Genomic DNA, 26,410 nt, shown 5'->3' with positions numbered 1-26,410 from the left:
TGAATCAATATTTCAGCTCATTTTCAAACTTGGTGACACAAAACTGTCTCCGAACTCTTCTTTTTTTTTCCCAGCTCAGCACTGTCTCGCTGCACCTCCCGAGTTATTTTTAATGGGCAATCTGCATGAGACCGAATTTTGTGACATCCCCCTGCCTTTCATCACGGGCTGGATCCAGCTGGGTGATGACAAACACTCGGCATCCCGGGCAGAAATGGAGCTGGGGAATGGCTGGGCCTTGGCAGAATCCATCCCTGGGGTGTGGGAGGATGGGGATTTTGGGGCAGAGCAGGTCCATGAGAAGCAGTGAACACGGCAGGATCCCGGTACCTCTCCATCTCCCAGCCCCAGGGATTTGGGATTTGGGATTTGGGGCAGGGCCAGCCGCACCCTGCACATTTGCCTGTCCCAGCCCCAGACAGTGCATTCTCAAGAGCCATCATTTGAATCAACTGGTTCTTCCAGCCCCGAGATTCCCAGGCTGGCACGGTGGCACGGCCGGATCCCCACGCACCCCGTGCCATGGGGCAGGCAGGGAGAGAGAGAGGGAGCAGCACCCCACAGCCACCCCTGACCTGGTGGCACCTGTCCCTGTGCCAGGTGTGTCCCCGCTCCCCAGTGCTCCCAGTCTGTGTCCCCACAGGATGGGGAGCCCAGCACTGGGGCTGGTTTGGTCCCTGACTGGGGGTTGGCTGGGCAGAGCGGGCACCTCATGGGTTTGCCACCCTTGTGCCCACTGCCACCAGACAGATTAAAACCCAGCCCCGGGTTTCTCTTGGAGCAACAAGCAGGAACAGCCTGGCCAGGGCTCAGCAGGGGTCCCTCAGCACGGCCCTGATTCCCAAATCCCCGTTTGCTCCGGCAGGAGCAGATCAAAGGCGCCCGGAGCGCCGGGAGATGTGGACAGAGCCCGGCAGACACAGATCAAAGCCCTCGACGGCCGTTTGGCCCCAGTGAAGAATCAAACCCCAGCTCTGGTGCCTGGAGCCGCCACCCTGAGCAGATTTCCCCACCCTCCCTCCCCAGCCCTCCTGGAGCAGGGTCCCCACCACCCCCAGAGCGGCGCTTGAACCAGGAGCCATCGGCCAAGGTGGGTCCAGCCCTGCCTTTGTTTCTGCTTCCCAGCTCCGCTCCTTCCCCGGAGCCGTGACCGGGTCAGCAGCGCAGCAGGCAAAGGGACACACGAGGCACTGTCCCCTCCACACGGGGACATCGCGTGTCCCAGTGACCACAGCGACGGAGCTGCTGATGGGCACCACAAAGGAGCGGCCCCAGCTCCGTCAGCCGGGCGGGAATCCCAAACCTCCCCGGGCAAATTCCTCCCCGGAGTTCAGCCGAGGGCATTGTTCCACCAAGGAGCCATTCAGTCCTTAATTAAGCATTTTAATGTCACCCAACCCGCAGTTGGAGGTGCCCAGTCATCCCTTAACCCCAGCGCTGAGGGGATGAACCACCCGGGGCCAGCCTGGAGAGGACAAAGCCATGGCAGAGACAAACCACCACCCTGCTCCTCAGCCACCAGAGCCACCTCCATCCCTCCCCTCCTCTCCCCCTCCATCCCCAGGCTCCCTGAGGAGCAGCGGGGCACAGAGGTGACCCCAAGAGCATCTCAGTCACCGCCGGGGAGCCCCGGGAACCCCCGGGGGGAACCAACAAGGCGCTGCCTTACCTGCGACCCTGACGACAGCCCTCTCGGCCGGGTCCAGCACCGAATCCTGACTCTTCCTCTTCCTCTGCTCATGGAGGGGTAAATTCCAGGGCAAGGTGTCCCCGGGGGGGCAGGGGGAGAGGCTGCCCGAGCGCTCGCTGCGGTAGGAGCGCTCGCTCCGGCACGACCGCTCGCTCCGGCAGGAGCGCTCGCTGAGGGTCTCCTCGTCGGAGGACGACATGGCCCAGGGCAAGGGCAGGAGGGCGGGCAGGACGTCCCCGCGGGCAGCAGCAGCCTGGAGAAGGAGCAAACAGCGCGTGACACCGGGCCACCGGCCGCGGGGCCCTCCCCGCCACAGGTGCTGCGGGTGGTGGAGAAGGGATCGTCCACCATGGGTGTCTCTGCCGGGTGAATCAGCCCTGCTGGAGGTTCTGAATGCTGCCTCAGTTTCCCCCCTGCTGGGGATCCCAGGGATGGGGATGCTGGCACGGCTGCCCCTCTACCAGCAAAGCTCACACTGAGCTCGCTCCCTCAAAGCCAAGTCCAACCTTTTGGGCTCGATTTCTTTGTGCTCAGTGCAAGAAGGAGAATCAGCTCGGCTCTGCCCTTTGTACCTGCAGGTTTTTCCCCTCTGAGAACGGGGATGGATTTAAAAATCTTATTAATCATGGCAGAGGAAGATGGTCGGGCTTTCTGGAGCACGCCGGGAGTGAGCTGTGCCGCGTACACACGCTGGGCAAATAAGCACCTTGCATGAGACATATTTAAAATAAATCTCATTGTGTCCTCTAGCACGGCCAGGAAAAATGCCTGAGACTCCTACAACCGATGTGCCGCGGCGCAGGAGCCGCCTCCATCACGCCGAGCCTTTCCTTATTCCCATCATTTAATCAGCAAAACAGGAACAAAGAGACCCAAAAAAACATTGAAAGAAACGGAGAAAGGATTCCATGAGTCATTCACCCCCCATTGAAAAGCTGCGAAAAAATGAATCGCGGCCCAAAACCGCGGCTCCCCCGGCAGCCCCGAGGGGCTCAGCCCGCGCCCCGCTTTGGGGGACCCGCGGGTGTGGGGCTGGGGGGGCTGCGGGGCCGGGCGGGGTTCGGTGCCCAGGCAGCGGCAGGGCCGGGGGCTGCGGGGGCTGGAGCCGGGTTTGCGGCACGGGCGGGGGGGCAGCAGGTGCAGGAGGCAGCGGGGTGCGGGCACGGCTCTGCGGGGGCACACGGGGCCGGTGTGGCCCCCCCGGGTCCTGCTCCCACCTGGTCCTACCCCTTCTCCCAGCACCCTCCGGTGCCCATAGCTCCAGCCCAGCCCCGGCGGCTGCTCCCCCCTCTTCCCGGTCCTTCCTCATCCCCACCCGCCGCCCATCCGCGCTCCATCCCCGCTGCATCCCCGTGTCCTGCCCTTCCCGCTTCATCCCCCGCTCATCTCCCGCTCTGACCCTGCGCTTCCCCGCTCCATCCCCGGCCCATCCCCGCTCCATCCGCCGCCCTTCCCCGGTCCCTCCCCGGTGCGCAGCCCCCTGCCCGCAGCTCCGGCCCCGCTCACCCCCCGGCGGCGCTCCGGTACCGACTCGGCGCGGACAGGACGCGGCGCTCCGGTGCCGGCCCGGCCCCGCCGTGCGCTCCCGGTCCGGCCGCTCCCGGCCCCGCCGTGCGCTCCCGCCGCCGCGGCGCCTCCCCCGGCCCGGCCCGGCCCTGCCCACCGGGCGGCGGGGAGCGGCGGGGGGGTCCCGGCCGCCTCCCGCCCCGCTCAGCCCCGGGACCGGCCCCGCCGCCCGCCCCTGCACCGGCACAACCGGCACCTCCACCCCGGGCACCCCCGGGCCACCCCCTCGGGGCTCCCCGGCTGCGCCCTCCAACCTGCCCGTGCTCCAAAGGCTGCCGCCTCCCCACCCTGCACCCCCATTGCGCAGGGGATCCCCCCAAACCCCCCAGCAGCTCCCCGCACCCCGCAGAGCCCCCCCGGCGTCCTCCCAGCACCCCCGTTCCATCCTCATCCTCCGGATCCCCCCAGGCCCAGGGTAATTAGAGCACCCATCGATCGGGGATCGGGGCCAGCAGCCGCAGCGCATCGCGGGGGACACGAGCAGGGTGCGGGGACAGGCTCGGGGAGGTCCGGAGGGCCGCGCTGGGAGAGCCGTGAGCTGCCCAGGGCCTCACCTGCGGGGCAGCCGGGCATCCCAGCCGCAGCCGAATGTGTCCCAGCGCCAGCCGCGGCGCGGGCAGGGACACCAGGAGCAGCCCGAAGGGGTGGCGGAGCTGCAGGACAGCCCCAGCCGCCTGGCAGGAGTGAAGCAGGCTAAACCGCTCCGGCTGACGGCAGATCCAGCCGCCCCGCACCGACGGCGGCATCCAACGAGCAGCAGCGGCGGCAGCAGCTCCGTGCCACGGCCCGGGGCCAGCGCGGCTGCTCCCGCGGCGCCGCACGCGGCCCGGCCAAGCCCGGCGCCCCGGTCCCCCCGGGGTCTCGGCGCACCCGAGCGCCCCGTGGGCATCTCTCCCCCGCCGGTTTTCAGATCTCATCCCAACACTTCTGCTTCCCCGGTGTGTGTTTTCCTGAGTGCTTCCAGCGACGGGGTGGGACGTGGTGCAGGACACAGGGCGTGGGGTGTGGTGACACCGGCTCCTGGACGCAGCTTGGGACGTGGCTGGAGAGGAGCACGTGTTGCCCTGCGGCCCTGCCCGCTGGGATGCAGGGATGGGGAGGAAGCACTTGGCCAAAACCCGCCCGGGTGTGGACACACCGGTGGGGTGACCCCACAGATGCAGGGGCAAGGCCTCGACGACATGAACTCCAGCTGGGAATGAGTTCTGGGACCGGGGAACCCTCGTGGGCTGCATCCAGGCCAGACTGGTGCTGGGGAACTCGGGGCAGACTAAAGGGTGTACTGGAAAAGGGTGTGCTTGTGGGCTGGCACCAGTCCCACCACCCCAACGGGAGGTGATAGTGACAGGGCCATCACCCTGGTGCCACCCTGGCACTGCTTTCTGTGCACGCCCTTGGAGCATGTGGTCGGGTCCGTACTGGACACTGATGGATAAATGCACTCAAGGGGGGGCTGTGGTTCCCATCGTTACGGGGGACCCCAAAACCCGTGAGAGAGGAGCAGGGCAGGCTCATCGCGGCAGAGCCGGCGGCCCCAGAGGCGCTGGGAGGAGGGAAGCGCCTGGAGAGCCAGACGCTGCCGCAGCGCCGTTCCCAAAGCTCCCGGACGGGTTGGGCGGCTCCGCCGCGTGTCTGCAGCGCTGCCGGCCCCGAGAGCGCGGCCACGGCCGGTCCGGCCCCGGGCACACGCTGGGGGGATGCTGTGACACCCTCGGTCACCCCTGCTGCCCGCCTTGCTGACCGGGCACCGCCCGCCCTGGGGACAGCACGCAGGGTTCACACCCCGGCCGGCTGCGGGAAGTCCGGTGCTGGCTGCGGGGTGACGCCTGCCTTTGTCACCCCGTGTGTCACCAGCCGGGCTCCAGCCTCCTCCCTCACGGTGCTCTGGGAGCAAAGGCAGCCAATTCCAGCCGTGCCGAATCCCGGAGGAGCGCGGGTGGCTGGGAGACGGCGCCTGTTCCAGCCTGCGTGGATCTCGCACCTGGAACGCGCTTCCCGAAATCCCTCGCAGCGCCGGGAGCTGCTGGATTATTTGTGCTGCGAATCTGGGTTAGGATCGTGCCTTGTTTTGCCGACGTGGAGACAGGGAATCGTTATTTTGGGAGGAAGGGGGAAAATAATTTCAATCCCTAAATCATTTCATTTTCCTGCTCCTGTGCTGCTCAGCAGGATTGAGGGGACCCCTGGGACCCCGAGTGCCAAGACCTTGGACACCCACAGGGATGCAGGGAGATGTCTCCTGCTGCAAATCAGCCAGAACCCGGCTCTGCCCCAAGAACCGTCCCCTCTCCCTCATTAAAACCTTCTGCCCAAGCCCAGGGCTGAAATCTGCCTTTTCCCTTGACTTTTGATAAATTATTCATCTCCTGAGAGTTGTTTGTTCCCCTCTCCGAGGCAGAGAGGAGCTGCAGATGATGCACAGCACATCCAGAGCTGCAGGAGATGGGGGCTCATCCCCATCCCAGACTCTAATTCCCAATCCTGGGGGCTAAGAGTTGTAGGAAAATGGGAATGAGGGGCTGGGGGGAGGGATGCTGCTCTGCCTTCACCAGCTCCTGCCCAGCCAAGGCCGTGTCCATGGCAGAAGCAGCTCCCCATGGAGATCTCCCACCCCATCGCAGCCCCGGTGCCTCCCACCCAGCTGGGACGTGGCATCACCCCGTGCCAAAAAAGCGACAAAAAAGGCAAAGAGCAAAATATAAATTTGGAACTACTACAGGCTGGATATGGATCCTGTTCAGGCTTCGTGGTGAACCACACTGTGGAGCTGAGGATGCTCCAAATCCCTTTGCCCAGGGGAACTCGGTCAGGAGCATCGGATCCATTTTCGATCCCTGCTGCTCAGCCAGAGCCTCGGCCTCGGTCTCCTCCCAGCAGAGCCGGGAGGTGTTTTTATTTTAATCTCTCCATAAATTTGATTGTTTTCATCGGGTCTTTGATTATTCCCTTTATGGGTGAAATTCTTGACAGAGCTTTTAACTCAGGCAAATGGATCTTCCTGGCTGTGGCTGCGATCACCAGAGCAATTTGATTTTGAAGGGATCTAAAGAGCCCCTCGGGAGCCAGGAGTGCTCGGATGCATCCCAATGTTCCCTCTGACATCTGCACAGCTCCATGGGATGAGTCACTCTCCACACTGCCAGGCTTTTTGCTGAGCCTGGTTTTTTTCCTTCCTCTCCCTGGAAAAGCAACCCTTCTAATCAAAACACGGGTTTTTTTCCCCAAAATTCCTGGGAGCTTTGGCCCGTGTCACTGCGTGGCTCTGGGTGCCATCAGCCCTCACATCCAGCTTGGGAGGAACTTGTGATGCCACTGGCAAATTCTCCACCAGAAAAGTCATCCCCAAAGTCTTCTCTGCACTCCTCCAGCAGTGCACATCTCTTTGGGAAAGATAATTGATAATAATTAATCATCATCCATAATGAGCGACTGCAAGTGTGGAGGCTCATGAGGGTTTGACCCCCTGGCTCTGCTTCCCAAATCTCCATCCATGGCTGAAACCCAGGGATTGCCCTGGGGAGTTGCAGGGTGCTTTGGTGAGGGATCAGCTCCTGGAACAGCTCAGCCCTGCTCAGACCCTCTGGGTGCTCCATGTGGGTCCCCATGTCCCCCAGCCACAGTCCCATCCCCTCCCTCATTCCTTCTCCCCAAATCCCCCTGGGACAGGTCACTGAGGATAAATAACTCCAATGGCTCCGTGGCACTGCTCAGTTTCCATCCCCAGCACCATTTCCCCTCTTTATCCATCCCTTATTTGTTCTGACAGCCCTGGAGCCTCCCCAGTCCCTTTCCACCTGAAGCCACTCCCTTTTCCTGACGTGGTTCCCATATTTTCCCTGGGTTTCCCTCCTCAGAGCTCCTCCTTGCCCATTTTTACAGCTGGAATGCTGATATCCATGGAGCACTGATATCTGATGTTGGTTTTCCTCTGCTCAAACCCATCACCACCAGAGTTTTCATATTTAAAGAATCCCTGAGGATTATCAGTCTCCAACAGTTACTGTAAGGACAGCCAGGAATTAGCCAGGATCCATCCAGGATGGGGTCTTGGGTCATTTATTCCTGCTTTGGGCAGGAAACAGGAGAAAAATATCAAAATTGATGAAAAAAAAAAATGTAAAAGGACATTATTTCCAGAATTATCTAAATTAGAGGTAACACAAATGGCAGAGTGTGATCAGCTGTGCCAAACCAAGGCAGACAGAGGGCAGAGCCAGTCCTGGGACAGGGATGTGCCCCTGGCTCAGAGGATTGAACCCAGCCTGGGAATTTGGAGCTCTCCAGTGCCACCCTCCCCCAGTGCCTGCCCTGCCAGGGACAGGGGTGGCTGTGACTCAGGCAGAGCACAGGGAATCCATCTGGGCCTGGGGGGAGGGACAAACCTCGGGCAAGGCTGCTCTGGGGGGAGCTGAGGGACAGGAGCTTGTGAGGAGCAGCAGAAATCCCAGGGAAAGCTCCAACCCTGCTGGGATGGCGCCTGTGAAATCCAGGGAAGGGCTTCTTGCAGTGCACTTTGTTCCAAGGGGGAACAGCAGAGCTCTCCTGCCTCAGATCCCTGCCCTGGACACCCTGGGGAGGCTCAGAGCCCCCAAAACCAGCACCCAGGGGTCTGGAATGTCCCTTGTGTCACATCCCTGCCCCCAGAGGTCATGCTGGGCTCAGCCTCTGCCATCCCAGCAGGGGGATTTGGGATCAGGAATCCCCCAGCAAAGATCCAGCAGTATTAAAAATGTGGATCAAAGCACAGAGCTGGCCACTCTCCACTTGCAGGGACTCTCCCCCTTCAGTGCTGCTCCAAAACTGAGGGAATGGAAGGAAAAACTGTCCTTGGGAGGGACAAACGCCCTGGGCTGTGCCAGGGCCTCCATGGATCCTGCTGGAAAATGGAATTTCAAAGCCCCCAGTGAGGAAATCTGCCTCCCACACACTGAAAAGCCAGGAGAGATCCCGAATCCATCCACTTCCACTCTGAATCCGTGTGGAAACGAGGTGTTTTACCCCCCCAAAAAGAGGAGACAGAGGCCAGGAGACATTCCAAAGGGATATTTACTGCCCCAGCAATGCCCAACCTGAGGCTGCTCCCCTCCAGCCACAGCAGAGCCCCTGCCCCATGCTCTGGGGGTTTTCTTCCAAGAGGAATTTTTCTTCCAAGAGGAATTTTTCTTCCAAGAGGAATTCCAGAGGCAATCAGGGCCTGGGCTGCTCAGTGCCCATGTGATGCTCGGGGGGTCTGTACTTCCCCTGCTTGATCATCCTGTCCCGCTGCTCCAGGATGGTCCGGAGCCGCTGAGTCTGCCAGGGACACAGGGGGGTCTCAGGGGGTCCCCAGGGCAGGTCCTGGCAGCCCCCCAGATGTGGAGCCCACACTAACCCTGCCCTGGGGCTCCTCACTCCAGTTTGAGGCTCTTCTCAAAGATTTTAGGGCTCTCAGGATGTTCTGTACTGATGAAATTTGAGTTTCCAGCCCCGTTTTCTGACCAGGATTTTGTCCTGGGTGTGGACGCTGCTGGAGGAGCGCTGGGGACAGGGACAAAGGTCGGCTCCACACTGCCCCAAAACATGGAATGGTTTAATCCCATCCAGTCCCACCCCCGTGGGCAGGGACACCTTCCACTGACCAGATTGCTCCAAGCTGGCCTGGATCTCTTCCAGGAACGGGGCAGCCGCAGCATCCCCGGGCTCCTGCAGCCCCCACAGCCTCGGGGGAAGGGGCTGCTGCGGGGCCAGACCCCCCTCAGGCTGGGAACGACCAGGCAGCGCTCCCACCCTGGGCTGGAGCCCCCAGACCTTCCCCAGAGCATGTCCAGGACCCTCTGCACCCCTCCCCAGCCTGACCCAGCACCTCGAGTCCCCCCAGCCCGCACCTGGTTCCCCCCTTTGTCAGTACCCCCAGACCCCCCGTGTCCCCCCGAGGCCCCGCGGTGTCCCCCCGCACACCCACCAGCTTGGTGCGCTTCATGCACTCCATGAAATCCTCGTACTCGAGCTGACACTCGCGCCGGGCGCGGGTCTGGCCCAGCCCGTGCCCGCACTCCACCCACTCGCGCTCGAAGGCGTGGCAGGCCGCGGCCTGGCCGTGCGGCTGCGGCATGCTCTGCCGCAGCAGAAAGCTGTCCACATCGATGCCCAGCTGCTTCTGCAGGCCCACGAACGGCATGGCTGCGCTTCTGTCGCGACACGGCCGCTGTCGCGCCGCCGACGCCGCCGCCCCCCCTCACGGGCCGGCCGCCGTCCTTCACGGGCCTTTCGCGACGCCCCCGCCGTCAAGCGCGACCGACGGCGCGGCACCGCGTCGCGCTCTACGGCCGGGCGGAGCCAGAGGGAAGAGCGGCCCCAGCGCCCCCCCCTGCACTGCAGCGCCCCTGGCGGAGCGGAGGCCTCGCTGCACGCCGCGCCCCGGCGCCCTCTGGCGGCCACGCTGCGCAAGGCGCTCCCAGTGCTCCCAGTGCCCTCCCAGTGCCCTCCCAGTGCCCTCCCAATGCACCCAGTGCTCCCAGTGCCCCCAGTGCCCTCCCAGTGCTCCCAGTGCCCTCCCAGTGCCCTCCCAATGCACCCAGTGCTCCCAGTGCCCCCAGTGCCCTCCCAGTGCTCCCAGTGCCCTCCCAGTGCCCTCCCAATGCACCCAGTGTTCCCAGTGCCCTCCCAGTGCTCCCAGTGCCCTCCCAGTGCCCTCCCAGTGCCTTCCCAGTGCTCCCAGTGCCCTCCCAGCGCGCTCCCAATGCACCCAGTGCCCTCCCAGTGCACCCAGTGTCCACCCAGTGCTCTCAGTGCCCTCCCAGTGCCCTCCCAGTGCTCCCAGTGCCTTTCCAGTGCTCCCAGTGCCCTCCCAATGCACCCAGTGCACCCAGTGCCCACCCAGTGCTCTCAGTGCCCTCCCAGTGCCCTCCCAGTGCCCTCTCAGTGCCCTCCCAGTGCCCTCCCAGTGCCCCCAGTGCCTTCCCAGTGCTCCCAGTGCCCTCCCAGCGCCCTCCCAATGCACCCAGTGCCCTCCCAGTGCTCTCAGTGCCCTCCCAGTGCTCTCAGTGCCCTCCCAGTGCCCTCCCAGTGCCCTCCCAATGCACCCAGTGCCTTCCCAGGGCTCTCAGTGCCCTCCCAGTGCCCTCCCAGTGCCCTCCCAGTGCTCTCAGTGCCCTCCCAGTGCCCTCCCAGTGCTCCCAGTGTCATCTCAGTGCCCTCCCAGTGCTCCTAGTGTCCTCTCAGTGTCCTCTCAGTGCCCTCCCACTGCTCCCAATGCACCCAGTGCCCTCCCAGTGCCCCAGTCCTCCCTCTGTCCTCCTCCCAGTGCCCTCCCAATGCACCCAGTGCCCTCCCAGTGCCCCAGAGTCCTCCCTCTGTCCTCCTCCCAGCTCTCCCAGTGCCCCCCAGCTCTCCCAGTTCCTGGCACAGGGTGGGGAGGGTGACCCAGGGGCTTCCTCACTCCACCCCTCAAGCCCCACTGGGCTGCCAGTGGTCACCACCACTCCTAAAAACAGAGCCCAAAACTGCCCAACCCCTTTGGAAGGCACTGGGACACCACGGGAGCTGGAGGAGCAGGATTTATGGGACAGGATTTAATTCCAAGTCCATGAGAACAGAGTGGGGTGATGCCAGAGGCAGGATGGCATCCTCCCTCCCTGGCACTGCCATGAGATCCTTTCCCCTCTGGTACCACCACAGGACCTCTCCCTTCTGGTACTGCCAGGGGATTTTCCCCATTGTGGATTTTTAGGATGTAAAAATCCCACTTTTTCCACTGGAGGATTTTTATCCCTCCAGCACCACTGTGGGACCTTTTCCCCTGGGGCTGCCATGGGATTTTTCCCACCCCAACACCATTGTAGGACATTTCTCACCCCAATATCATTATGGGACATTTCCCCTGGTGCTGCCATGGGATTTTTCCCACCCCAACACCACGATGGGACATTTCCCCTGCCAGTACCACCACAGGACCTTTCCCACCGTGGCTCCTTCCCCAGAGCTGCTCAGATGATGCCAGCTGGAGCGAAGACAGGGGTGACACAAAGTGTCTCTGCCATCTCCCAGCCACAGGACAGCGGGGTGCAGAGGCTCTCACGGTCATCTTCTGTCTGGGGTGGCTTTCCCTGGAAGAGCTGGATGGCTTTCCTGCAAGGGGAGACACCCCAGGGGGAGCCAGGGGAAGGAGCAGCCCCTTGAGAATGGGATGGGGACACACCAGAGCTCTCCTGTCCCCCAGAATGACAGCCAGAGGTGAGCTGGCTCTCTTTTCTCCGGTAATAAATTGCCTCAAGTATGATTATATTAAAAAAATTGGATTTTTGCCTCTGAGGCCATGATTTCACCATGAATTTCTGGTTCTGGGACACAGCTTTCCCTCTCCCTTGGACCAAGAGAGAGCCCAGGTGGAAGAGAATCCAGCACCTGGCACAGGACCCAGCCCTGCCCTCCCACCCTGCCCATCTCTTACCAGGCCATGCGGGACATGGCGTAGGTGACCCGTGCCTGGGCAGCAGCTGGCAGCAGGGCTGATGCTGGCATGCTGTAGGCCCCCATGTTGCCAAAGAGCAGCCAGTCCCCCACGTGCAGCTGGGGCAGCTGCAGCCCCTCAGCGATGCGCTCCTCGCCGTGCCCCGGCGGGCCCCGCAGAATGCTGCTGTGCCAGGGCTGCTCCGGGCACGGCCTCTGCAGGGAAAACAGGGGGGAGCCTGGCCCAGGGGTACACTGAGCCCCAAACTCAGCCCCAAAAACTGGGTGCAGCTTCCCCTGTGGCAGGAGGGTGGCTGACTCAATGTGAGGGACATCCCAGACTGTCCCCAAGGCAGGTGAGCCCCTCACCATGTCCCAGGGGCACACTGAGCCCCACATTCAGCCCCACAAACTGGGTGCAGCTTCCCCTGTGGCAAGGGTGTGGCTGATTCAATGTGAGGGACATCCCGAGCTGTCCCTGGGCCAGGTGAGCCCCTCACCACGTCCCAGGGGCACACTGAGCCCCAAATTCAGCCCCACGGACTGGGTGAAGCTTCTCCTGTGGCAGGGGGTTGGTTAACCCAATCTGAGGACATCCCAGACTGTCCCCAAGGCAGGTGAGCCCCTCACCATGTCCCAGTGGCACACTGAGCCCCAAATTCAGCCCCACGGAATGGGTGCAGCCTCCCCTGTGGCAGGAGGGTGGCTGACTCAATGTCCTGGACATCCTGAGCTGTCCCCAGGCCAGGTGAGTCCCTCACCTTGTGCAGCCGAGGCCTGGGGCAGGGGCTGTCGAACAGGAGGCAGCTGAAGGCACCATAGATGCCATCACTGAGGTGATAGACCAGGCTCTTCTTGCTGCCACACTCTTCCTCTGGGAAGGAGTGAGGAGAGGGTTTAGAGGGGCTCAGGGACAGAGGGGACACATCAGGGAGTGGGGAGAGGGCTCAGGGGGGCTCAGGGACACAGGGGACACCCCCTGTTGTCACACCTACCATCAGAGCCAGGCTGCTCCACGGGGATCTCCTCCAAAGCAGTGATGCTGACAGCCAAGGTGAAGGCAGAGGTGACATAGTAACGCCCAGGCCTGGCAATAATGTCCACCCCAGTGCCCTCAGGGAAGTACAAATCCAAAGCAGAGTTTATCCCAGCAGCGATCTGTGAGGGAAGAAAAAGAACCTTCCTCTTGGTTAGCTGGGAATTCTGCAGGGAGCCAGACCCAGGGAGAGCTTCCAAGCTCATTCTCTGCCTGCTGAGGGTAGGTGTTGGAGGTTTGTACCTCTTCCAGCGGGGCTCTGGTGTCCTCAGTGCCAGGGAAGCCCCCCCCGATGTCCAGGAGGTGCATGTGGTGTCCCAGCTCCGTGCCCATGTCAAACACCAGCTGTGCTGTGGCCACAGCCTGGGCCCAGGCCTGGGGCTCCAGCCCACGGCTCCCCAGGTGGAAGCTGAGGGCACAGACCCCATCTCAGCAGGGTTTGATCGTCCCCAGAGCAGAGGGGACACGGCACTGGGGTTGTCACTCACACAGCTTCCCACACACCGTGCCAAGACAGACCCAGAGAGCCCCACAGAGCCTTTCCTGGGGTCAAACCTGCCCCAAACTGGCCCCACCGAGGTCAAATCCCTGCCTTCACCTCACCCCCAAGCAGAGCAGCTGGAACACTGACCCAAGCCAGACCCACAGAGCCTTTCCTGGGGTCAAACCTGCCCCAAATTGGCCCCACCAAGGTCAAATCCCTGCCTTCACCTCGCCCCCAAGCAGAGCAGCTGGAGCACTGTTGCTCCAGCAGGGCAGAGCTCCCCAGATCCCCACCCAGAGGGGCTGAGCACCCCTAGGGAAGGAGGCCCAGGGCTGTACCTGATGCCAACAACCTCCACAGCCTGGTCCTTGGCTGTCTCCAGCAGGTGCCTGCAGGATTTCAGCGTGGTCCCAAAGCTCATGCTCGCGTGGGCAGCAGGGATGGAGTCAGCAGTGATCCCCAACAACATCCTGCACAGCAAAGCCACGCTGTGTTGAGGGGTCTCAGAATAACAGGATCATGAAAGGAAAAGCCTTTGAGGGCTGGAAAAGCTCTCCAGGATCACTGAGCCCAAATATTAAGCCCAAGTATTAAGTCCAGCACTAAGCCATGGGGACCACATCTACGAGGTTTTTGAATGTTTCCAGAGATGATGATTCCACCCCTTCCCTGGGCAGCCTGTTCCACTGCCTGGTCACCCCTTCAGTGATTCAATTTTTCCCCTCATCCAATCTAAACTTCCCCTGGCACTGCTTGAGGCCATTCCTCTTGTCCTATCTCTTGGGGGAAGAGATTGACACCCACCTTGTACAACCTCCTCTTGCCCCCCAGAGCCCCCTGCCCATCCCCTCCTCCACTGCCAGACACCCACCTGGCACGGGGGTGGCTCCTGGCCACCTTGCTCAGCTCCACCTCGTTGTCAAAGGCCATCAGCCTGACCCCGTGGGTGGCTGCATACCTGAGGTGGGCGACCTGCTTGCAGGGGCTGCTGTAGAAGATCCTGTCTGGGGGCACCCCAATGCCTTGGACCCGGGTGATCTCTGCCTGCAGGGAGAAGGGGACACGTGCAGCAGGTCCCCAGGAGCTGGGTGGGGACCAGCCACCAGCTCTGGGTCTTGGCCAGCTTGCAGTGCTGAGGAGTGTCACAGCCTGGGCTTTTCCAGGGAAAAGCTACCAGAGCTCAAAGGGATCACAGTGGACTTTGTCCTGGCATGGACAGGTTTAAAAACACCAGGAGAACAGGAGAGGAGACAAGTGGGGCTGGCAGCCCTGGGGCTGACTCCTGGTCTGAGCTGTGACAACTCTTGCCTTTTCTCTTGCCCTTTCTTGTCCTATTTAATTACATAAATTGATTTTATTTTGCCTCCTCCCTGGAAGTTTGGCTGTTAAAAATTACAAGCAGGAGGGAGTAAAAAGCTTTATGTTCAACCCTAAGGACACCAAGAGTTGGACAGCTGTGGCAGTGACACCCCAGGGATGTGCTGCGCCACCAGCCAGGACAGCAGTTCCAGGGACAGGAACGGGGACAACACAGATGGGACAGGAATTTCTGGGCTGTGACAGCAGAGGGACACTCCTGCCCCTGAAAATGCCACCTAGAGCAGAGACTTAGGAAAGGAGGGAGAGCTCTGCCACTCCCCCACTAACATTTCCCCTGGAGCTGTCCTCCCACAGCCCTACCTTGTTGGCACAGGCAAAGCCTGCCCCCAGCTCTGCCAGCAGCCGGATCACCCCCTCGCTGCCGTTGCATTTCACTGGGAAATAGGGCTTCACCCGGGGCAGGGCCTTCAGGAAACACAGGTGCTTCTTCACAATGTCCCCAAGGTCTGCCACGAAGAAGGCCTGCTCGTGGCTCTAGGAGACAGCTGGAGTGAGCAGCAGCTCCAGGAGTGCCTTTTGCAAAGGCAGCAGCAGAGCATCAGCCCTCACCTCTTGGCACAGCTCCCCCAGGAGGTTCTCCAGGAGGTCTCTGGTGGTGAAGCCCTCCTCCACCATCAGGAAGTTGGATTCGTTCAAGTACCCGTTCATGGTGTGGTGTTCTGGGGGTGGGGATGCTCCTTTAAAGCCTTCTGGAGTAGGGGATGGATTCTAAGGATGAGACACACTATAAAAAGGAAAGGAATATTTAGAGGAAGGGTCCAGAAGCTCCATCAGCATGGACCACCCATCCCACAGCCTGGGGTGCCCCAGGGTAGAGCTCTGTGCTGCCCTGCTCCAAACCAGCAGCTCAGCAGGGCCCTGCTGTGGGTTACAGCATCTTCTCTGGGGGAGGAGACACATTTCTCTGCAGTTCAGAGCTGTTTTGGCACACAGCAGCCTTGTCTCCATCAGCAGGCACCAGCACAAAGCCAAGTGCACCACAAAGAGCAGAGATGCCTCTCTAGGCCAGGACAGGCCCCCTCATGCCCTGGAATGCAGCTGGATCTGCTGAGTGCTCAGTGGGGTGAACATCCCAGAGGTATCCCAAACAGCTGAAGGCTCCTGGACCCACCTTCCCAGTGGAAAGCCCCAGGACAAGGGAAGCACAGCACAGGGCACTCACTGACACCATCAAACCTCAGGACAGCCTGGATCCCTGCTGTGGGTGCAGTTCCATGGCTGTCCTGTGACACAGGCTGTGGAACAAGGACACAATTAAGCAGCACAGAGTTTTCTGGCTCATCCTAGCAGAGCTTTAGTTTTGAGCTCATACCCTGAGCTTTAATGATCTCCTGCCCTGGATCCAGCCTGGCCCATAACCCAGGAGCTGATGAGCTAGCAGGGAACATTTCCACTCCAATAATCCAGGTCTAGCTCCAGGGCTCTTCCAGGAGCATGGTCTCTCTGATTTGAAGCGAGCAGGAGGCAGAGGTTTCATTTCTCAGAGCTGCACACCCCCTCCTCCCCACAGAGACCTCCTGACAGCATTCCAGGGGGCACTGGGAGAAAGACCACGCTGACCCCGGAGCAGCAGGATGTTGTAATGCATTGAGCAAGCACCACCAGCCGATTCCAGAGACAGGAATGGGATGAAAAAACATGTTTTGAAGCTCTTAGAGCTTCATAAGCAGGAAAGGAGAGCAACTCCTTCAGCTTTACCCTTCAGTCCCCTTCACCAAACAGCACCAGCCCACCCTGGTTGGGCACAGAAGGGGTGAAATGGGTCACTCCTGTCAGAACTTGTGCCCCAGCCTGGGACATCCCCTCCTTACCACGGTCCAGCTGTCCCTCCCAGGTGTCCTGGTGTGCTGTCAGGGGGGCTCCCCGAGGAACACTGAGCTCCTGCAGCAGCCTGAGGTGTAACTGTGCCTGGGGGTCCGGGGTGTCTGGGGAGAAGCAGTGCAGGGGCTTAGAGAGGGAGAAGGGCACTGACAGCACAATGCCCTTCACCCCCATCCCTAAATTAGCAACCACAGGCACTCTACAGCTCCCTTCTCACTGTGCCAGGCAAGGCAACTCCCCCACAGCCCCCCAAAAGCCCCCTTACCTCGGAAAGCATTTAAACAGATTCTGCCATGGGTATCCCAAGAGAATGAACCGGCCCCAAGGCTGGCTGTGTGTCCTGCCCCAGCTCCCTGCCTGTCCCGAGCCCCTGCAGAGGATGGGGGGGCTCTGCACCCCTTCTCTCCCAACACTGCCTGCCTGTTCTGCCTCCCAACCGTAGCCATGACAACCAAATCCAGCCACCCCATTGGCTGAGCCGCCTCCGAGCATCCTTCATCCCTTTTGGAGGAGGCTCCCCCTCCTCGCCCACCCTCTCCCGAGGCTGGGGCTGCCCCCCGCAGTCACCCCGGGCTCTCACCGCGTCCCCGCAGCTCATCCCCAGCCTGGCAGCCCGGCCCTGCCTCCCGCGGCTGCGCGTCCTGAGCACCGCGGGGACCCTCGGGGGGAAGAGAGCCCGAAATACCTCGGAAATGCTGCTGCCAGGGAAACCAGGCTTCCTGCAGATGAAAGGCTGAGCGGTGTTTGGCTGGGACTCGGCAGAGGGGGAGGGAGTTGAGATGTCAGGGACTGATCCTGCCCTTGCAGAGCTGCCGCTGGTTCTGGTGGGCGCCCCAGGGGCAGATCCAGCTCTGCCGTCAGTGCAGATGCTCTGAGTGATCCGTGAGACCTGGATCTTGGGCACGGTGCCACTGCTCCCTCCTACAAACAGGATGGGCTCAGCAGGAACTTTTAAACTCTTCTTAAATGTGCAGGTCTCTCTCTGGTGCTGCTGAGGAGCCAATGTTCTGTCTGTGGAGGGCTGGCTGTCCCCACCAAGGGGGGAGTGAGAAGGACCAACTTATCCTGGGTTTCTGTATTCAACACTGTGGTCTTGGCTTTGCCACAGACTCTGCTGGCAACCAGGGCCAAGGAAGCTCTTGTCTGCTGTGAGATCCTGGCTGGTTTTGCCTGTGCTCTGGCCCATCCCCAGCGCTGGACTGTGCTGTGTGGGATGTGGGGACCATGCAGAGGCTGGGAGAACAGGGAGATGCAGAGCCCTGCAGTGCCAGCCCCCCCTGGATGTGCTGGGCAGTGTTGTGATGCACAGCCCACGCAGAGCAGGGCACTGAGCCCATCCCACACAACGCCAGGACAAGCACAGCTCAGAATCACAGGATCAATTAGGTTGGAAAAAATCTCTGAGATCACAAAGTCCAATTCTGACCAGACACCACCGTGTTAACTGGCCCACAGCACCAAGTGCCACGTCCAGTCTATCCTTAAATGCTTCCAAGGGTGGTGACTCCACCATTTCCCAGGGAAGCCCGTTCCAATGTCTAATCTTCCTGTGAAGAAATTCTTCCTAATGTCCAACCTTGTCCCCTTGTATAGCTGAAGACTGTGTCCTCTTGCCCTGTCACCAGCTGCCTGGGAGGCAAGTCCTACTGCTACCTGGCTCCAAACTCCTTTCAGGTAGATGCAGAGAGATAAGGTCACCCCTGAACCTCCTTTTCTCCTGGCTCAGCTCCCTCAGCCGCTCCTCATCAGATTTGTACTCCAGCCCCGTTGCCCTTCTCTGGACACATTCCAGCAGCCCAAGGTCCTCCTTGAGCCGAGGGACCCAGAGCTGGACGCAGCACTCGTGGTGCGCCCAGGGCTTGGGGACAGCTCGGGGCAAACGCGGGGACACCGAGCATCCGCGTGGCGCGCAAAGCCCCGCCCACCCTGCATAACCACGCCTACTTCATACATAACCACGCCTAATCATGCATAACCACGCATAATTCATGCATAACCACGCCTGCTCCATGTAAAACACGCGCTGTAGTTTGCATGTCGCCGCTCCTCATTTGCATATCCCCGCCCAGCGGCGCTGTCGCCGCCCACGAGGCGCGGGCCGGGCGCGCAGTCGGCGGCGGCCATGGCTCCGAGCGCGCAGGCGGGGGGCGGCCGCGGGCAGGCCCCGGCCCCGGCCGCGGGGATCCGCCACGGCATCCGCGCCGTGCTGCTGGGCCCGCCCGGCGCCGGCAAGGGCACGCAGGTGAGGGCGATGCGGGCGGCAGCGACCGGCGGGACCGGCCCGCCCGGCCTTCCCCACTGCCGGCGCTCAGCGTGTGACCCCCGCGCGGAGGGACGCGGGTGTCCGGCCTTCGGTTGCCCGCCGCGGGATCGCGGTGTGTTCGTGTGGCCCCGGCTCTCCCTTCCGCGGGGGTCGGTCCTATCCCGCCTCCAGGGCCCCGCTCGCCGGGGCTCTTTGTCCCCGGTCCCTTTGTCCCGGACTCGGGCCGGCCGCGGGGACCGGGTGTCGCTGAGCTCCGGGGCTCCGTGCCGGGCCCTGCCACGTGCTGGCCGGTCAACGACTGTCCCGCTGCCGCGACAGGGGGACGAGGCCCCGGCGGGCCGGGGATCCTCAGCCTCCGAGGGCCGCTCTCACCTCTGTCCTCTTCCACAGGCCCCGAAGCTGGCCGAGACCTACTGCGTGTGCCACCTGGCTACCGGCGACATGCTGCGGGCCATGGTGGCCTCGGGCTCCGAGCTGGGCAAGCGGCTCAAGGAGACGATGGATTCGGGGAAGCTGGTGGGTCACTGGGAATATGCTGGGAGGGGACATGGGCTGGCAGCATCTGGAATGAGAGCAGACAAAATCCATCTCCTAATTAGGATTCTTTAATCAGTGTAGGAATGCAGATTGCAGGGTGAAGGCAGATTGCAGGGTGAAGGTAGGGATGGGCTGGGGGCTTTCATTCTATCACCCTGCAGGAGAAGCATCCCATACAAACATCCTTCCTCTTCAAAATTACTGTTTGCTTACCAGCAGTTTGTGGCCCCGGGTTGTTTTTATCTTTTAGGGGGTGCAGTCTGGTTGGTAATTTTCTGGCTCCTGAACACTGAGGTCACAGTGTATCCTTGGAGCTGCAGGATGTTACAGCCATGCTTTGTGGTTTCCGTGTCTCTTCATTTGATACCTGAGTGAGCTCCAGGTATCACTTCAGAGGGTTCATCTGCATCCCAGCTCTTGCATAAGCTCGATTCACCTGTAACTGTGAGGTGAAAATAGACTTAAAGGTGTTGCTGTGGTAGTTACAGCAGCTGCTGTGCGAGAGAGACACTTTGGATTCTCAAGGGACACAAGTTAGAATCTCTGACATTCATTTTCTGAGGGTCTCATTATCTCATCCTAACGACTGAAATATCTCAGGGAAACTCGAGGGACCACAAATTGCAGTGACTTGCCCCAGTGTGGGGCAGATCTCAAGCATCCCTGAGGCTGCCACGGGCTCCTAACACCCCAGGGAGAATCTGCAGGCCCCAGATGGGGAGAGCAGCCTTATCTGACTTCTGCTCAGAGCTCATTGCAACACTGAGCCTGCAATACCCAGCTGGTTATGAAAGATAGGGACGTTATCTGGCCAGGCTGGTAGGGTCTGCCACGTGTGTTTGTGTGTGGCAGGCAGCTCCAGGCTGCTCCACGGGCACATCCCGCAGCTCTGTGATAACTCAGCTGGGAGCACCCCAGCATTTCAGGATGGGCTTTACGCTCAGGATCTTTTTTTCTCCAAAGGGTGTAATCAAGAAGGCACAGAAGTGACTTGTTGCTTACTTCCCCTGCCTGCAGGGCTGTTGTTTGTGTGTTGTGACAGCCTGGTCCCCAATCCTGCTGGGTCCTAGCTGTGTGTGCTGGAGAAAACAGAGCTGCTCCCAAATAAATAGCTATTGTTGGGGCTGCAGCATCTGTGAGTGCTGCAGTGTGGAAAAGGCACTAATCCCAGTGGTATGCTGAGATTGTTAGATGGGGAAAAAACTATCCAGTGAAGCCAGAGCTTGTCAGCAACTCTTGGGCTTTTACCTTCGTATGAGGTTTATGGGAGTCAATGAGCAACTCAGCTGCTCTGCCCTTCCTGCCCAGGCCTGCCTCCCGAGGTGGATGTGTAGGTGAAGGTACAAAGTAACAGGAAATCAAGGTTATGTTGATACTTTGTATTGTGAATTGGTAAAAAAAAAAATAATCTAAGGAGTTTGAGCTGACAGCCTTCCTTGCAATACAGTAACCTTTGTAACAGTGAGGTTACAGTGCTGGTCCAAGTCCCTGCGTAGGCTGGAGTGTCCCTGGAGTGAAATGTGGCATTGCCCATGTCCTGGTGTTGCAGGGAGTGCTGCCCTGATGTGGGCAGGCCTGAACAGGCAGCCTGAGCATTGACATGAATTATAGAATCACAGAATATCCTGACACACAAGAATTGGAATTATTGAGCCCAACCCTTGGCCCTGCAGAGGGCAACTCCAAAAATCTCACCCTGTCCACACGGACAGCAGCTGTGTGTAAATTCAGGGTGCCCCTCCTGACAACATACCTGTCTCATCTCTGCAGGTGAGTGACGAGATGGTGGTGGAGCTGATTGAGAACAACCTGGACTCCCCTCCCTGCAAGAACGGGTTCCTCCTGGACGGCTTCCCACGCACAGTGAAACAGGCAGAGATGGTATGGGAGCCCCTGCTCAGGGGCTGCTCCAGCACCCCCTTCCCTCAAACCCAGGGGTCCCTGCTCCATCAGCCCCTCTGAGGTGGGTGTTTGCTGTTGCAGCTGGATGAGCTCCTGGAGAAAAGGAGAGAGAAGCTCGACTCCGTCATTGAGTTCAGCATCCCCGACTCGTTGCTGATCCGGAGGATCACGGGACGGTAAATCCTCCTCTCCCAGTGCTCAGGGCTTGGCTTGGGATTTCCTAGTCTATGGAAGAGCATCCTCAGTTCAGGTCCCAGGTTGTCCTCATGGTGCTTAAGGCTGGCTGGTCTCTATTTCTGCCCTGTGCGTGGGCCAGCCTTGAGCAGAGCCCTATAAATCAGGGATTTCTATAGAAAATCTTAGCTCACTCTGTAAGTTCCTCCTTCCCCAAAGCTATCATTGCTCCCTTACACAGGAGCCTACATTTGAGCACCAGTAAATTTCCTCCAGGGTCAGGAGTGTGTTCTCTTGCACTGTTTTCCAGACCCCTTTCCCAGCAGAGCAGGATGTAAAACTCCCCTTCTCCATCTCCCAGTGCAGCTGCTTTTCCAAACTGAAGAGGCCCTTGGTACAGAAATAACTGGAGAGAATTTTCTTACAAGTGAAAGGCTAATGGTGTTGCTGTGGCAGATGTTTCTGTGCTGATGAGTGGCAGGTTCAGGAGATCTTGTCCTGACCAGCTGCTTTGCTGACACTTCTTTTCTGTCTCAGGCTGATTCACCCAGCGAGTGGCCGCTCGTATCACGAGGAGTTCAGACCCCCAAAAGAGCACATGAAGGACGATGTATGTGAGCTCCCAAGGCTGCAGCTTACCTTGCTTTGGGTTTAGCTGATGCTTTGCAGTCTCTCCCTGGAAAAACTAATTTCTTTCCTTCTGTTGTACCTTCCTGTCCTGGCTTTCTGGGGAGCGTGGGGAGCTGCTTGGGCAGACTGATCCAACGGCACTGCGGGGAGCGAGGCCTGGAGGGATGGATGGATGGATGGATTGGATGAAGGGCATGGCCAGTCTGCAGAGCTGGCCCAGGCTCTGCCAGCCTCTGAACTTGTTGGACTCTGTCCACAGCTCAAATTGTGACTGGTTTCCATCCTGGGGAGCAGCTGTAGCTGGTGCCTGGTCTTGAGGCTCCTTTTAACAAGCAGAGTTATGTGTGGGGAAAAAGCCCACGGTGCTGAGCCCTTCTCTCTTCAGTGACTGCTCTGGGACTTGTTCTGGCTGCCCTGGGCTCACTCCATCTCCTCTGCAGCACCGCCCTGAAAGAGGGGAGCAGGGAGAGAAGGGGGGAGCGTGCCAGGCTGCAGCTGGCTGGAGACTGTCCCCTTGCTTCTCCCAGGTCACTGGAGAGCCCCTGATCCGCCGCTCGGACGATAACGAAACGGCCCTGAAAACCCGGCTGAAGGCCTATCACACCCAGACCTCCCCCCTGGTGTCCTACTACAGCAAGAGAGGGATCCATACAGCCGTGGATGCCTCCCAGTCCCCCGACGTGGTGTTTGCCAGCATCCTGGCAGCCTTCACCAAAGCAACATGTAAAGACCTGGTTATGTTCATTTAAAGCTCCGTCCCAGGATGGAGTTCTCCTTTTTTTTTCCCTCTCTCTTTTTCTGTCTCTGTCTCTCTGGGGCCAAGGAGGGTGAAGAGCTGAGCAGAGTAGAAGGGGAAGGGATGAGGTGATGCAGCCCAAGGCAAGGCTGTGCTAATTCCCTAATTTAATTAAACGAGCTGTTAACGGTCTCGATGTGCCTATATGTGAACGTCAGTCTGTGTGTAGATGTTGGGATTTTGGCCTCTAGAGGCCGCAGCGACCCCAGGCTCCAGCTGCTCGAAATGGGCTCTGCACTCCTTTGGATCAAAGAGCCTTTGTTTCATCCTAGAAATGCTGCTCTCTGGAAGGAACTGTACTTCCAACTCCTCCCAGCTACCCCACAGGGCCCTTGGAGAAGGTTGGGGATGTGGGGGAAGGATTTCCCAGGAGATGTGAAGCTGCAGGATTGAATCCTGGGGTTGCTCTGTGTGTTTTGCTGTGGGAGCAGCCTGAGGGACAGCCTGGCTCCTGCTCGGGGCTGGGTGATGACTTGTTCTCCTTGTATGTGTTTTATTCCCTGTGGGGTAGCAGGTTCCTGTTCTGATGGCACTTGGTGGGGCAGAAGGAGGGTGGGGGGTTTCAACCTTTATTTATTTGTGGGATTTATAGCAAATTAGTGAAATGCTTCTTTTTAATGTGAAATCTGTGGCCAGAGTCTGATAGTTACTGTATGGCAGATTGGGATGCCCTGAGGATAAGAAAAGGACTTGGGTTTTTAACTCTTCACTCTTGCCTTGGTTTTGACCAAGGAGAGGAAGATGCATTGAGCTTCTCCTGATCCCCAAGTCTAAATATAATAAAGCCTTATTGCAAAACAAATGATTTCTCAAGGCTCAAGAGACAGCATTATTAAGCACTGGCTCCATGTGCCCTTGAGCTAACGACCTTGGTTGTGAGCTCATGGAAATGTTCCTGTTTCTTGAGCAAATCCAGCAGCTCCACCAGGCTGTGTTTGAGGACACTGTGTGTGCTCAGAGCCCTTCCAGGGCATTGTGCTGCTGTGTGGTGACACTGCAGGGCTGGCACTGACCTTTGGCCATGAGGGATTCCAGCCCTTCCTAGAGGACCCTGCTGTAAATACGGATTGGCCCAGATGAAACTTTGTCCTTTGGCATTCCATGTGTGTTTACTGATTGAATGTTACTGACTATCCTCCTCTCTCTCTCTGGGGATGGCCCACTCCATCCTGTGCCCTGAGCTGCTGTGAGCTCTGTGGCCAGAGCAGATGTTTAATCCTCAGGAATCCCTTGCTCTTTTCCTTTATAACTTCTCTTTTGCCTGACAATCCCCTCTCTGTCCTCACACATCCTTTCCAGGGACAGAACCTCTTCCCTTCCAGCAAACTGGGAACCAAAAGCAGTGGACTTGTTGCTCTAGAAAGCACATGACTGAGGAGAAAGGCTCTGACAGTAAACAGGGCTGGTTTTGCCAGCAGCCTGTTGTCCCCTGGGACTCCCAGACAGCCCTTGCTCTCTCTCTGGGTTTCCTGTGGAAGGGTAACCTGGAATTGGTGTGCTGGGAGGTTGGGATAGCATTTAGGATAAGACTGCTGTGCCCCAGGGAGTGGGAAAGTGTGTGGGTTACAGCTGCCCTGGCATCTTGGTAACTAAAGAAGTTTTTGAGAGCCAGAGGGAGAGCTGCAGCTCCCTACACTCTGGGAAGGGTTCCCAGCCAGTTGGCATTCCTGGATTTGGTCAAGATTTTACAGCAAGAGCAAGATGTTTCCCCGCTCTTCGTTCCTTTCCTCCCTTGTGCTCTCCTCACATCCAGCTCACCAGCCTTTGTTTTTTTTTTTTTACCATAAACCATGCTTAATTTTGTTTGTTTGTTTTTCCCTAAATATTTTTTTTCTCTCTGTTCCCATTTATTCCAGCTGAGTGACTCCATCAAGCAGATGAGACACCACCAAACGCTGCACACTCTGCTACATCACCCATTGCAGCTCTTCCCTGGGTGCAGGGAGGGCAGCTGGGAGGGGATTATGACTGATGGGAGGGGGGAAGGAGGTGGTAAACAAGGGGTTGGGGGGCTGATTTGGTTGGGTTTTGGTTGGATTTCTTATTTGGCAGAATCATTGTGAAGAGGAGGCGGCCTTCTCCTTAGAAATCATGTTTGTGGAGGCAAAACAATTGTGGAGAGGGAAACATCTCTCAGTGATCAGCTGCAGGTCCTTGACCTGTTGGAGGGCAGGGCTAGATGTTACTCCAGGCTTCTCCAGGACTTTCAGGGCTTGTCTCATGGGCTCCTGGTATTCTGAGGCCACTGAAAGGTTTGCTGTGATTTTTTTCTAAAGTTGCTTCCTATCAGCGAGGACCAAAAGGAACAAATGATTCATCATCATGTGTGAAATGGAAAGGAAAAAGAGATGCCGTGGTCTTTTCCTGGAAGTTCTGTTTTTCTTGTTCTGCTGCATTCCTAAACCCTGGCATAAAGACTTCTCAAGGATTCTCTGCTGCTGAACAGAGGGGCTGTGGCTCTAGTCCAAACCTGCCTTACTTGGGAATGGGGTGGCTTTTCTGTGATCATGACCAAGCTGGAATTCACACAATGCTGAAGAAATGCAAAAGAGACTTTTTCTTAATTGCCTGCAAAAAATAACACTTAATTGGGGTTTTTTTTGCATTTCTTTTTAGATCAAATGGTGCCTTGTCTAACCTCTGAATCAATAATAAAATAACCCCTTTACATTTGTATCTGGTGCTGTGTCCTCTTTGACCTGCAGACAGTGTGGAGGGTGAGGAGGCAGATGACAGCATCAACTAACAATTGAGCTGGGTGGATCCTGGGGCCTGATCCTATCTCAAGGATGTTCTGTGCAGCTGGAAATGTGGCTTGTAATTCCTTTTATCTCTTCTCCTTGCTGAGTGTGTCCAGTGCTTTAGATCACCATAGCAATGGTGGTTTTTTGCTGGTTCTCTCTCCTGTTTCTTCCTGTGTGAGGCTGAAAGCACCAAGCCCCTGTGTATCCTCTCTGTCCAGAGCTCCTTGCAGCATTTTAACTGATGTAATCCCTTTTTTTCCTCCTCCCTTTGAATCTCCAGTGTGTGGAGGAGCTGATGTTATTTCCTTCTCCTCCTGCAGCAACTGGAAGCCACATTATTGTGTCTTCTGTTTCTGCCTTTCATACTTTGCTGCATCCCTTCCTCTAAATTCACTGGGAAAATTCTGTCCTAATGCAGGGAATGAGAGCATTTCCTGGCCTCCCTTTCTCCTGCCTCCACAGGGACTCTGACCCTCTGTGGTATCCCAGAGGAGGCTGTTCCTGATGGACTGATGGAGGTTTGTTGTTTATCCACGATTCTTGCAGCCCTGCATGTGTTCAGGCACCAGAAAGGGTTGGGCTGCTTGTACCCATTTCCTGCAGGAATTATTGGTTTTCCAGCATAATTTGGCTCTCCCTCTCCTCCGCCATTCTGTCTCTGTGCTCAGGTGTTTTCATTACCTCTCTGTACCTCCCATTACCATTTTTGTGCCTCTCTGGCCTTTGTGGTGTTCTTCCCTTGTTCCTTTTGATGGTGGATGTTAAACTGTGCTCTTCCTCCTTGTCTGGGATCGTGTCCTGTGCTCCTTGCCTGCTGTTGTTTTAAAAACCTGTTCTGCCTGCTCCTCCTGGCTTTCTGGTCTGTGGGATGGAGGAGTCCTGGCTCCTCTGAGCTGGGCTGCCTCTGTTTGATCCTTACATGAGTGTGGAGCATGAAATGGATTGCTGGGGAGCTGTGGG

The 26,410-nt window shown here is 58.7% G+C and overlaps 3 protein-coding genes across 5 annotated transcripts; 1 reads left to right on the top strand and 2 right to left on the bottom strand.

The window, feature by feature from the left end:
• Positions 1-8,292: 8,292 nt before the first annotated feature.
• Positions 8,293-9,528, bottom strand: NDUFS5 (NADH:ubiquinone oxidoreductase subunit S5). The gene is made up of 2 exons (XM_084222687.1): positions 9,198-9,528; positions 8,293-8,548 (listed from the first exon to the last, which is right to left on the bottom strand). Exons 1-2 carry the CDS (start codon positions 9,411-9,413, stop codon positions 8,444-8,446), a joined length of 321 nt encoding a protein of 106 aa, XP_084078813.1. The 5' UTR covers positions 9,414-9,528; the 3' UTR covers positions 8,293-8,443.
• Positions 9,529-11,220: 1,692 nt separating this feature from the next.
• Positions 11,221-15,231, bottom strand: AZIN2 (antizyme inhibitor 2; the record flags this gene model as incomplete). Of its 2 annotated transcripts, none has more annotated exons than XM_084222671.1 (9): positions 11,221-11,362; positions 11,685-11,899; positions 12,445-12,557; positions 12,679-12,841; positions 12,963-13,128; positions 13,542-13,673; positions 14,075-14,247; positions 14,884-15,057; positions 15,127-15,231. In XM_084222671.1, the coding sequence occupies 9 exons, from the start codon at positions 15,229-15,231 to the stop codon at positions 11,221-11,223; spliced, it is 1,383 nt and encodes a 460-aa protein (XP_084078797.1). The 2 variants fall into 2 exon arrangements, with proteins under 2 accessions (XP_084078797.1, XP_084078798.1); XM_084222672.1 differs by having other exon boundaries at positions 15,133-15,231.
• A 3,269-nt stretch (positions 15,232-18,500) lies between these two features.
• On the top strand, positions 18,501-25,363 carry AK2 (adenylate kinase 2). 2 transcript variants are annotated; one of them, XM_084222814.1, is made up of 7 exons: positions 18,501-18,646; positions 19,058-19,183; positions 20,975-21,085; positions 21,188-21,282; positions 21,818-21,890; positions 22,438-22,633; positions 24,563-25,363. In XM_084222814.1, the coding sequence occupies exons 1-7, from the start codon at positions 18,527-18,529 to the stop codon at positions 24,568-24,570; spliced, it is 729 nt and encodes a 242-aa protein (XP_084078940.1). In that variant the 5' UTR covers positions 18,501-18,526; the 3' UTR covers positions 24,571-25,363. The 2 variants fall into 2 exon arrangements, with proteins under 2 accessions (XP_084078940.1, XP_084078939.1); XM_084222813.1 differs by lacking the exon at positions 24,563-25,363 and having other exon boundaries at positions 22,438-22,837.
• Positions 25,364-26,410: the final 1,047 nt, after the last annotated feature.

The sequence above is a fragment of the Fringilla coelebs genome (genome assembly GCF_963513975.1).
Source record: "Fringilla coelebs genome assembly, chromosome: 28".
In the NCBI taxonomy this organism is placed as follows: domain Eukaryota; kingdom Metazoa; phylum Chordata; class Aves; order Passeriformes; family Fringillidae; genus Fringilla; species Fringilla coelebs.
Note: the sequence above shows the minus strand (reverse complement) of the source record. Positions and strands in the feature narration are given on the sequence as shown.

What these genes read in the sequence shown, in the direction of transcription:
- NDUFS5 (XM_084222687.1), bottom strand. Translation starts at nt 9,413, where the DNA reads ATGCCGTTCGTGGGCCTGCAGAAGCAGCTGGGCATCGATGTGGACAGC. An exon ending in GCATGAAGCGCACCAAGCTG is followed by an intron (nt 8,549 to 9,197) that starts GTGGGTGTGCGG and finishes TGTCCCTGGCAG; the next exon opens with ACTCAGCGGCTCCGGACCAT.
- AK2 (XM_084222813.1), top strand. Translation starts at nt 18,527, where the DNA reads ATGGCTCCGAGCGCGCAGGCGGGGGGCGGCCGCGGGCAGGCCCCGGCC. An exon ending in GCGCCGGCAAGGGCACGCAG is followed by an intron (nt 18,647 to 19,057) that starts GTGAGGGCGATG and finishes CCTCTTCCACAG; the next exon opens with GCCCCGAAGCTGGCCGAGAC. An exon ending in CAGTGAAACAGGCAGAGATG is followed by an intron (nt 21,086 to 21,187) that starts GTATGGGAGCCC and finishes TTGCTGTTGCAG; the next exon opens with CTGGATGAGCTCCTGGAGAA.